Source organism: Schistocerca nitens, chromosome 2 (genome assembly GCF_023898315.1).
Source record: "Schistocerca nitens isolate TAMUIC-IGC-003100 chromosome 2, iqSchNite1.1, whole genome shotgun sequence".
Classification (NCBI taxonomy): domain Eukaryota; kingdom Metazoa; phylum Arthropoda; class Insecta; order Orthoptera; family Acrididae; genus Schistocerca; species Schistocerca nitens.
In genome coordinates, this window is record NC_064615.1 from 555,633,732 (window position 1) to 555,646,384 (window position 12,653).

At 41.9% G+C, this 12,653-nt stretch overlaps 1 protein-coding gene across 1 annotated transcript in view; it reads right to left on the minus strand.

Annotated features, from left to right (window-relative positions):
* LOC126235152 (uncharacterized) overlaps window positions 1-12,653 on the minus strand; it is a 907,277-nt gene that overhangs the window by 320,171 nt on the left and 574,453 nt on the right. Inside the window, exon 3 of the mRNA XM_049943885.1 lies at window positions 4,505-4,531. Coding sequence (XP_049799842.1) covers window positions 4,505-4,531 — 27 coding nt within the window. The remainder of the gene's footprint in view (window positions 1-4,504; window positions 4,532-12,653) is intronic.

The following is a 12,653-nucleotide window of genomic DNA, read 5'->3' on the forward strand; positions in this document are numbered from 1 at the left end:
CCGTTGGGATCCAGCACGGCCTTCCGTATTACCCTCCTGAACCAACCGATTCCATATTCTGCTAACAGTCATTGGAACTCGACGAACGTGGGCAGCAATGTCGCGATACGATAAACCGCAATCATGATCGGCTATAATGCGACATTTATCAAAGTCGGGAACGTGATGGTACGCATTTCTCCTCCTTACACGAGGCATCACAACAAGTTTTCACCAGGCTACGCCGTCAACTGCTGTTTGTGTATGAGAAATCGGTTGGAAACTTTCCTCATGTCAGCACGTTGTAGATGTCGCCACCGGCGCCATACTTGTGTGAATGCTTTGAAAAGCTAATCATTTGCATATCACAGCATCTTCTTCCTGTCGGTTAAATTTCGCGTCTATAGCGCGTCATCTTCGTGCTGTAGCAATTTAAATGGCCGGTAGTGTATTCGCACATTTGACCTAATACGCCATTCATTGCTAAGATGCGAAGTCAAGGAAATATCTTTTTGACGTCATACCAGTCCTTTGCTGAAACGCAGTGGGTCGCAGTTGGGGGTTTTCGAGAGCGCCAGGGAAAGGCAAGGGCGTCGGTCCCCAGGGCACGACCCGTCAGCGCAGAGCAAGCGGCCACGCCCATGTTTGGTGACGCCACGCGGGCAGCGGGCGCTCCACCGATATCACGTCGCTTTGTTCGTGAGGCCCCGCATAGTCGCATCAACGACGGCCTACCAAAATATTGCTTGAGATCCGATGTTTTTAACACTGCAGGAGAAAGTTCTTCAAGTATTAGCCTAATATAACAGCAACAGAGGAGGCAAAACCTCCTTCGTCTTCTAGGTGGGGCCTGACACATGGTAACATTTACGTTGCTGCCGAATACCGCACTTTACTCCATTTTTCAGTTGGCTGCGGCCATGCTGTTTTGGCCCCTCTGGTTGTGTGCGACGGTATTGTGACGCACCTACGGAAAAAATACACAACTTTTTTTTGCAACCTTCCCTACTTACTTTTGTACTCACTTTCGTCTTTGTCTGTCATACCGTGGAGCTAGAATCCTTGCCAAATTGTAACACAAGTATTTCGAGATCCTCCGTGGTTAGTACGAATATGACATACACACTCTAAGACAAAAAAAAAGACGCACCACGATGGAATTATCCGAATGGGACGGAAATCTGGGATGTGATGTACATGTATATACAAACAAATTAGTGCAATTTCAAAAAAAAAAAATTGGATGATTTATTCAAAAGAAGGATTCACGAATTGAGAGAATCAATAACATGTTCTATATCTGACGCTTGTCTAAGCAATTTTTCGGCTTGAAAGCTGTACGTGGTGAAAGCTTCCCTTACAACGCAGCTGAACGTCGACTATGTTCTGCGCCTCGTTTTGTTGCCCTTCGTTGCAAGCCATCCTGCGCTTACATTTCGGCAAGGTAATGTCCGCCTGCACAGAGTGAATGTTTCTACTGATTGTCTTCGTGCTCACCACACCCTACCTTGGCTAGTAAGGTCGCCGGGTCTCTCCACACCTGAGAAATTTTGGAGCATTATGGGCAGAGCCCGCCGGTCATTCCGGAATTTTCACGATGTAACAGGCCAGTTGGACAGAATGTGTCACTATATCCCTCAGGAGGACATCCATGAAGTCATATCAATCGATGCAAAGCACAATAACTACTTTCATAAGGACCAGAGTTGGACCAAAGCGTTATTGCGTCGCTCAAATTGTGAAGCCCTTTCTCTTCAATAAATCATTCTGTTTCTCTGAAATTGTAATCATTTTTGTGTGTGTATATGTACATTACATCTACTCATTTCCCATACGGATAATTCCTTCGTAGTGGGTCGTTTTAGAGTGTAATTAGGAAACTATTTCTGCAAGATTCGTTCTTAATTCATGTTATATCTTTTACAAACTTCCGACGTTCTACTCAAAATGAAACTGATCTGCAGTATGATTGACTATTCCAAGTCGGTGCGAGACCGTATAGTACGATTTTTGTTTATCTTTATGTGATGCTTTGAAGATTCTTGTTCGGGCATGAAATACCAACTGTAACGAACTGTGGTGCAGTCGTAGGTCATATCTGTTACCTGTTTGACGCACAGTGTCACCGCTGTACTTATGAATACCAGGGTTCACCCTTATATCGTCCCAAAGTAATGGTTCGAGCTCATAGTTGGATGATCTGCGCCAGACTATCTAGTTGCGTCAAAGGAATGTCGCTATCTCATGCTGCAGTCGAGTAAATAACCTAACTCCAGGTAATTACCTCTTCCACATTCACCGTTGGCAGTGTCGTATCATGTACGACGCATCAAATTATAAATAGCTCTGTCACTGCCCAACCGTTGTTTACAGCGCTCTGTGTATCTAAACGAAGAGTGCTCTCAGTGTTCTCTACAGCCAGAGAACTGTATGAATATGACATTTCACCGGCCGCTGTAGCCGAGAGGTTCTAGGCGCTTCAGTCTGGAACCGCGCTGCTGCTACGGTCGCAGGTTCGAATCCTGCCTCGGGAATGGATGTGTGTGACGTCCTTAGGTTAGTTAGGTTTAAGTAGTTCTAAGTCTAGGGGGTTGATGACCTCAGATATTAAGTCCGTAGTGCTTAGAGCCATTTGAACCACGATATTTCAATTTTATATAGGGTGATTCAGCTGCCCCTATCACTGGGTTTTATGCGAGCCACAGTACCTTCAAATACCACTTGCAAGATCTTCATATTCTCTCGCTCGCTACGTGCAAACTGTTATTCCTACAGAAAAAATTAACAGGACATTTTTGTAGGAAATTTAATGCAGTTAAATTTTGTGCCTGGATGCGTTCCCGCTAGAGGCTGCAGTTTTCTAAATATTCAGGAGAAATTGACAAAAGCGACCTTCAAAGGCGGTTTTCTTGAATAACTCGAAAACCACGGGCTCCAGCGAAACATATCAAACATATCCCAGTACAAAGTTTAACTAAATCAAATTTCCTAGAAGAGGTCCTGTTCATTTTTTTCTGTAGGACTAACAGTTATCACGTAGCAAGTGAGGGAATATGAAAATCTTGAGCGTTGTATTTGAAGACGTTGTGGGCTGCATAAAATACAGCGATAGGAGCAGCTGGATCATCATGTACGGCCCCTCACAGCTCTTTGTGTCGGCGAGAACAGTAACTCAATAGCAATGGAAATCACATCTATTAGTAGTAATGCTTGTACGATGAATTGTTTCTAGTGTGTACCAAACAGTTCAGCAGTCTGTGTCACTTGAAGTCTCTGGAGCACTATATCGACGATAACTTCCAGCGCTTGCCTGACGTTTTACGCCTCCAACAACATCGCCTACAGCGATCTAGGCGCAATCTCGGATGTGGACGCTAACAATCCCGCTCCGTTGGATCTCACTCATCTCTGTCTGTTGACGCACAGTGACAGCAAATACGTTTACCATCTCCAGCTGTTGTGTTCGCAGGGACAAACACGTATGAATAGCCTGGTGCCACTCAGACCTTGTTAACTGATGTGCGTGCAGGGCTGTGGCCATACTGCGAGTCACGCGTCGCGGATGAGTTGCGAAAGAGACATGAGTAGCAATATGCAAAGTTAAATCGCATTCTGATTGACTATTGCGTTAATTTCTGTGAGACAGCTAACTGCGGATACCACCGCGAGGAACGTGTTCTCTCATGTATGGAATGCGAAATTGCTACCGATCAATCAATACGGCCGGAAATGCAGTACACAGCTCCGTGGGCTGTATCTCCTCCCGTCATCACGCAGGGCACATATTTGGTAGTATTATATTTTGTAGCTTTGGGATTAACAAAAATTATATCCAGTTAACGACTAAATAACAATTACAGTTTGTACTTGATACAATGAGTTGCATCTCTAGTTGCTGTAATACCAAATGGTGACTAATGCTGTAGGCTAGCATTCAGTATGTTCCTCTATCTTGCTGTATAGAAAATATGGCTGCTCTGGAAAACGAATAAATGAAAAATTGATTAATGTTACCGGTATTCTGGTAGTCATAGTAGGATAAAGTAAAGTGTCATTTTCTTGGGTAAATAAATCTATGAGAATAACAACGACACTCAAGTGCACAGATACGTTTCTTCTATCTAGTGTCTCCCGAAGACGAAGCGCTGGCAACAAACACAGTATTAGTCAATAGAAGGTCGTATGACTTTGACTGTTGGTGTTGCGAGCTGTCTCAAAAAACAATCTCTCGTAGTTTGGCTTTTATATTCTTATAGACGCATTTCATCGTCTTCACATTGATCTCTGTGCTGCGCGGTATAGGAACTTCCGTCACGCCGTAATAAAAACGACATTCGATTAATTGTTTTGCGCTGTCGTATTCGATACATCTCTCACAAAATTGAAATTGAAACTAGGGATGTAATGCGTAGCCATCGTGTTACTTACAAAACTTATATTTTTACGTGAATAATAAAGCGAAAATTTTACAGACGATTTTGTAACTACTGTTATAATAGAAGAGACGGAAAACTTTCGTTCTTACCGTAATCTCCGGGTCAGGCACGGATATCTGCAACAGATAAAAAGTTATACTGTTAGTCTCTGCAGAGTGTAAAGTACAGTCTCATGTCTAAAAATAGCAAAGTATATTGTCACGCAGAAGAAGGTGTAATTGGATGAATGACGAACACTAACACCACTTAACGAAGGTTTATTCAGCACCTGAACATACAAGAGCGCGGAGCGAATTACCTCCGGCCAGAACACATACAGTATATATACAGCTACAGAACATTCCAGTACAATGATTCTTGACATTTGTGAATACCTCTGGATTGTACTCGAAACGAATGTAGAAGTTAAAATTGTACAGTCTAGAGGAGTATTGTACTCACGACCCTCCATGCAACAGTTTAGTATCATAAGCACTACAGCACGGAGCTACTCAGCTTCTTCTGCGACAAGACAGTCATCAGGCAAATGCAGTTACTTCTGTTGAAATCAATATTTTTCAGACCTTAGGTTCAATAATGAATCGTGGATTGTTTTCAAATTAGTAATGCACATTTTTGCGATGTATGTAAGTGTGGTAGATACTCCTCAACCATTTCTTATTAGTTATATTTCTCTTTAACTATTAAGATAGAACTTCATACAGTTACCCATTGCATCCTATAATTCTATGGAGGGTAAGCACTCCCGTGTATTTCAAAACTTGGCTGTATATAATGAGGAGACCGTTTGCTTCCGAGAAACGAGAGAGGAGAGGAGGAGGATATTAGTGTTTAACGTCCCGTCGACAACGAGGTCATTAGAGACGGTCCGAGAAACGTCAGCCCACCGAACGGTACCTATAAATGTTTTTGATATACAGTTACAACAGGGAAAAGAAATTTACTAATTTTCAAGCAGATGTCGTAGAAGAACTTTCCGTTCCATCTTATCAGTGGCAACGACGATTTGCCAAATGAAACTGGCCACAAAAATAAGTCTATGCCAACACCGAGAGGAAAAAATGCTCATCCCACGTTGACTCTAGAAACTGTAATAACACCAAGAAAACGAATCTGGTATATTCAAAACTAAAAAAAATACTGATATTCAAATATTAGTAGAAGCAGATTGATAAATTATGAGTAGATTAATAATTAATTGTTTTCAAAAAGCTTGTTTTCGAGAGTGTAGTGTGCCAAAGATTTGATAGCTTAAATTTTATTCATGTATGAGCTCCATCAAAAAAGGGAAACTATAGTCAGGTGTTTGCTTCCGTGACGAAGCCGATGCTCTTTGTGTGTTGCCTCCTTTATCTATGGTTAATAACGCTGCTCTTTGTGCAAGTTGTGTAATCGCAGTCTGGCGTGTGGTGATCTGCTGGGTTACCTGGTCACTGCTCAGAGCGAAGGCAGTATTAATATTAGTGATCATAACGTAAACAAATTTACGTCGAAAACCTGACAAAATGACAACGATTTGGAGTAGCAAAACCTTTCAAAAATTAATAGTGCATACATTATATGTGTATAAACTGAGATGATACGAGTAATCTCTTGTGCAGAGGACTATGCTTTGGCAACTGAATAGTTTTCCATTTATTGATCTGGTTCAAATGGCTCTGAGCACTATGGGACTTAACAGCTGTGGTCATCAGTCCCCTAGTACTTAGAACTACTTAAACCTAACTAACCTAAGGACATCACACACATCCATGCCCGAGGCAGGATTCGAACCTGCGGCCGTAGCAGTCGCGCGGTTCCGGACTGCGCGCCTAGAACCGCGAGACCACCGCGGCCGGCCTTTATTGATCTGATGGAATTAAATTTCCCCACTATATACAAAGCTGGGTTGCTATTCCAACACCGGAGAGCCTCGGCAATACTGACTTTTTAAGAAGAGCAAGATAGGCTGCAGGCATGATATGAAGTTTGTGTTGGGAGGGCATTGGACCAGCTGTGTTACTAATACCCCTTCCGTGGTGTAAGGTTTGCACATCTCCAAGAAAGCAGGAGACTCAAGTTCAAGTCCCAGCCGAGGCACAAATTTCAGTCCGTTCATTCAGCTTCTGTTATTACACAAGTTTTCCATTTATTTGTTCGACCGTCTCTCGATAGTAGTGTTTTAAATAATAAGTAGTCTATTATTATATGCTGAAAAACAATAAAATGCGGGTTAGCTGAGCGTGTAACACGCCATTATTTGCATCGTCGAAGAAGGTCAACAAGGTACGTTCATCTTTAGTTTCGCAAATTTTTCTTTTCTAGATTACAAACACTTTTACAACTTTAGGTTTCGGCTATGCGCACAGAAGTAAAGTATTTGCAACCTACAACCTAATGAAGCATAGCCGTCTTGCACTAACGTTTTGTGATAACGTTTCCTTTAAATTTTATAATTCATGTGTTCGTAAAACACACACACACATTTAGGGAAAACGCTGCCATGCTTTTAGCAGAAGAGCTTAGTTTCCTGTTGCCCTTTTCAAATATGATGTATGGTTGTTGATATTTTATTAATTGTCCTTCCAGTGCATTGAAAATCTTGCTCGTATTGATTTCAGTCAAAGACTTCACATTTACATAAACTAATAAGAATTTAATTTTGTAATTAGTACTACAACACCACATGTGTCTGCATTCGATTAGAAAACAAATGGAAAGCGTCTGTTTCAGTATTATTTCAGATGAAGAGCGATGCTACTTAATCACTGAATAATATTTAATGTCATTACTTAAGGCTTCTGAACGAAAGCATGTAATTAAATATAAGTCCATATTTACTCCACTCAAAATATTTTGATGGTTTGATAAATGGAATTGCGCTTGGACAGATTCTTAATATTTGTTTTCCTCTAAGTTGTTAGGCATGTTTCTAAACAAAGCTCTATGTCAAGGTACGTAGGAATTCAATTTTTTGTAACATAATGACCCATTACTCGGAGGAATAGCCACCTCAGTAGACTGTTAGCGCTGCGTTAAATCAAAAGAGATTTACTTTAACTGTTTTGCATAGCTTAAAACGTTCAGGATAACTAGATTTCGTTACAGCTGTAATGCAGCAGTTTTTTCGTGTTCAGCTTCAGTTAAGCTTTTGACTGTTTTACGGTTTGCATTATACTTACCGAAAGTACTGAAGATATCGAAGAACTTAACTCATTTACCATTTCGAATTTCATCTTAACAGAGTCGAGAAAGAACGTGCTTCATCTCCATATGACGGAGATTGGTTCAAATCCTAATAAGACCAAGTGAGTGGTCGCTGTTTTACAAAACTGACAATTCCCAACGGAAAAAAATGTCGTATCTGAAGTACAAATGTCGAAATTCTCCTGCACCTTTCTCCTTTTGACATCGACTGTTCCGGTTTTGTCAGTAACGTCCCGTTGACTGTATTGTATTATCCAATTAGAACTCAATAGAAAAATGTGTATCCATTTAAGAACACTGTCGAATGAAATTAGCAGATGATGATCCTATTTAAGATGACATACAGCACTAATTTTGAAAACAGAAATTATTTGTAACTGTTTAAAAGTGCACGCCGGGATGGGATTCTAAGACAGGTTCCCATGTGTTGCATAGCAGTACACTACCATTCGTGATATCCCCTCAGTGACTGACTCAGACTTTCACCTTGTCACTTGTTTCCCTCAATGTATACGGAGATGGAGCATAGCAGACGAGCCTCCATGGTGACTGGTAAGCATGGACCTAACAAGTCGAAACCCTATGTCGCCCTGTTAGGCGTACTTTGAGAGTTCAGCTATTAGAATACTAGAACGAAAGGAAGATTTGTATTCCACTCGTAGCACGACACATAATACTACCGTATTACAAACGTTCATAGCAATGTATATTACGATAAAAAATAGAAAACATGTAATATCAGAATTAATTTTTCTACAATGATGCTTCAGTTTTATTAATCATCGGTGTCATGGTTTTTTTTATGCAGTATGTCTTACGGAGACAGAAAATGATGTGGAGGTGAGATATGCGGAATCTTGAAAAGGCTTTGCGTGTACCTGCCGAGCTGATTCAGTTCAGACACCTATACTCTCTCTCTCTCTCTCTCTCTCTCTAGTCTTTACTAGGCTGACTATTAGCTACACTGCAGACGTCGATGAATCTGATAAGTAGCGAATCACATCTCGTGGTCTTGAGAATTACTGTTAAGAGAATGACTGGTGACCTTACAAATGTTAATTTTTATGGGTGTCTGCATGATATTACCAACTACGAAAGTTCCCAAAACTCTTATCTAAACTGCTATTAGTTATTTCATACGTATGGAGAGGGATTACTGAATGAAACGAAGGGAGAAATGAAGGTAGAACTTTAGGGAGCCGGCCGCAGTAGCAGAGGAGTTCTAGGCGCTTCAGTCTGGTACCACGCGACCGCTACGGTTGCAGGTTCGAATCCTGCCTCGGGCATGGAGGTGTGTGATGTCCTTAGGTTAGTTAGGTTTAAGTAGTCCTAAGTTCTAGGCGACTGATGACCTCAGCTGTTAAGCCCCATAGTGCTCAGAGCCATTTGAACCATTTTAGAACTTTAGGGAAGGTCGATATCGAAAGTATAAGAGACCGAACTTTAGTTAATTTGTAACTCTTGTGCAACTTGTAGAACTGGCACGGGGTACTCTTGTTTTCTGCGAGGAAACTATACGAATCGCTGTTACAAATGTGATACAGTACCTAGCAGGACGAAAAGCCATCGCTGAGCTACATGTATACACTCCTCAAGTCACTGAACAGTGCATGGCTGAGGTTACTTCGCTAAAATATAACCGATTTTATGCTCGATTACATTATCGTATGGAGTGAGGAGAAAACGACTGAATACACACTGAAACTTTACAAATACCACAACAGTCTCTGACTGTAAATATTTGTTTATTGAATAAACAGATATTTACGATCAAAGACTGTTGTGCTATTTACGGAATTTCATAAGAGTGGATCGCTGTTATCTTCATAGTTACTACGTCACCCCTTATGGATATGAACTGGCGGAAACTGTATGTATGGATAACAATGTGCGTGTATAAAATACTCTCGGACTTTCTGCAGCGTCAGTTCAGGGTAAAACCTCGAGCTTTTGACGATTTCCTTCATCCTCTTCGTCAGGAGCAACAGACTGTCAAAATTGCTGCTGTGGTGACCTTGGTATAGCCCAAAGACGGCTTATGATTGGTCGACTATTACGTCATGCTATCGCAGATGGTGTCAACATCTGGGCTGATGGCACCACAGTCCCCGCCTAGCGTAAACATTGCGACGAATATCTCTGGCTCTTCTCTGCATCTACAGCTCGTTTCCATGCACACGTAAGATTGTATCCGCCATTACGGTTGAAGATTTTCTCACAAATTCTTATTTATACAGCCTCTATAATTACAGAGTCCCAGCAAACGGAAACCTAGGACAAAACATTTCTTTCAACGATCAGTATTTCATGTTAGTTTGTGAGTCTGTGCTCAGCAACTGCAAGTGACTCCAGTTCTCTATTTTTAATATGCCGCTGATGTTCTGCACAGCGATCGGAAACGGTGCGGATGGACTGACCGATGCAATTGCTTCTGCACTCACATTGTGTATTGTAAATACCAGGCATCTTGAGGCCGACCATCTTTAACAGGCCGTAGCAATTGCATTATCTTCTTAGGAGGTCGGATAATAGCTCTGACACCTCGTCTCTCCAGGACTCTTCCTATTTTGCTGGATGTAGAGCCTCGGAAGGGAAGGAATGCAACTGGTGGCTCATCAAGTGGATGTTCAACATTTTCAAATTTCCTTCTCTTGAAGAACTGTGACTTCATATTAGGTGACCCATAGCCGTTCTGTGTGTTATCGTGTGCCGTAGACATTATTTCCTTTAGTGCGTTGAATTTTTTTGTGTTCCGGCAGTGTATTTAACTTGCCTTAGAATCTGTGTTGCACTTCATATGGGTTGTGTTGACCTATTACGATCTCAGTCACGGCGTCTCTCATTTCGTTAGTTGTCTGAGGAGCGGTGGGACGATTCAGCGACAGCTGCAGAACGAAATATCGGTGACTTTCTGTGGTGGACTGCATGTGGCACGCCTTTAGAAATGGACTCACTTCATTGAGAATCAAAGTCACGCCTACAAGTATGTAGTTATCAGTGTGAATCCCAGGACAATGGAATCACTCTGGACTGTTATACCCAGAGAAAAAGCAACTAATGCAATGAAGTGAGTATATATTAATGTACGAATTACCACAATCATGTACTTATACCCCAAAACCCTGCGTATCAGTTCAGTACGAATGGAACACCAATAAAAAATTTATCCATTGCTAAAGATCAGGCAACGATTCAAACATAGAAAACAGTCGAAGGCGTTAGTTGTGATATGAGATTATTCCTGCTATTATTGGTGTAGAGTAACGACCGCGAACGTAAGATAAGAGGAATTAGGACTTACGGAGGCATGAAGTCAGCCGTTTCTCCGCCGGCCGAAGTGGCCGTGCGGTTAAAGGCGCTGCAGTCTGGAACCGCAAGCCCGCTACGGTCGCAGGTTCGAATCCTGCCTCGGGCATGGATGTTTGTGATGTCCTTAGGTTAGTTAGGTTTAACTAGTTCTAAGTTCTAGGGGACTAATGACCTCAGCAGTTGAGTCCCATAGTGCTCAGAGCCATTTGAACCATTCAGCCGTTTCTCCCTCGTTCCATTTGCGAGAGGAACAAGAAAGAAAACGGCTAGATGTGGTACGAGATATCCTCTAGTGCAGCCTCAAGAGAGCATTAACCTAAATTCCTCTAAGGAGTAAAAATAAGCAATTTCAGGACATAGTACTGTAAAAGCATCATTATCATCCAGACTAGAAGCAATCTAGAGTAGACCTTAATCGCAACAAATGAAATTCAGAGGCGTGCTGCTAGATTTGTTATCAGTAGGTCTGATGTGTTCAGGTATTGCGGAGATGCTTCGTGAACTCAAATGCGAATCCCTGGAGGGAAGACGACATCCTTTTCGCGAGGGATTATTGAGAAAGCACAGAGAACCGGAATTTGAGGCTGACTGTAGAACAAGTCTATTGACGCCAAAGTACATTTAGCGTAACGACCACGAACGTAAGATAAGAGGAATTACGTCTCATACGGAGGCATTAAGTCAGTCGTTTCTCCCTCGCTCCATTTACGAGAGGAACAGGAAAGAAATTTACTAATTGTGGTGTGTAGACATCAAATGCACCATCATAGACAGAGATTTATTAAATTTCTACATGAAAAAAGTTGATAATGACCTGCTAGTAAATATGGACAGTGACTGGACGCATAAACTTTTATCGGCAAGAAGATAAAATTACAAACCTTACACAGAACTGCGGCGAAATAATGGTTTTCAAAAGACCATTAGGGACTAAGAGTTTCATACGAGTGGGACCATTTCGTGTTTTTGTTTTATAAAACAATATTTATCATGGTTTTAACTGCACATTATCTATCCTCTCACTTGAGAAAGTTTCTCGGACGGAAGTGACGTTTGCCCACAAACTAAGGTCTCTCCCCCACCTAGAACACCACTAGCGTAATGGCTGAGTAAGCCGCATTATTTCTGGCGAGTAAATATACACATGCCAGGAGGCCATTAGGGGCACAAGTTTCTGCCCTCGCCGACTAGCTGCGGCGAGTCGTGACAGCACAACTTGTTCTCCAGGGGACGGCAAAGTGCGACGCAGAAAGTAAACGAGGAGATGAGCCGAGGAAGGAGGCTGGGCAGCCTGACGCTGGAGTTCTTCCTCTTTGTTGTAGTGAACTATACGCAGTTTTGTGTTTAAAGCACAGTAAAACTTCAAGAATATCACGAATCCTTGCAATTATTGCTCTGATACAGATTAACAACATTAACGAAGGACTGTTCTCATAAAATGTCCTTCAGCTATAGAAATATTTTTCGCACTATCTGTTCATGACATGTCACAGAGGCTAATACTGAAACTGCCTAAGTATCAACCGAGATAGCCGGCCGGGGTGGCCGAGCGGTTCTAGGCGCTACAGTCTGGAACCGCGCTACCACTAAGGTCGCAGGTTCGAATCCTGCCTCGGGCATGGATGTGTGTGATGTCCTTAGGTTAGTTAGGTTTAACTAGTTCTAAGTTCTAGGGGACTAATGACCTCAGCAGTTGAGTCCCATAGTGCTCAGAGCCATTTGAACCATTTTTTTGACTGTTCT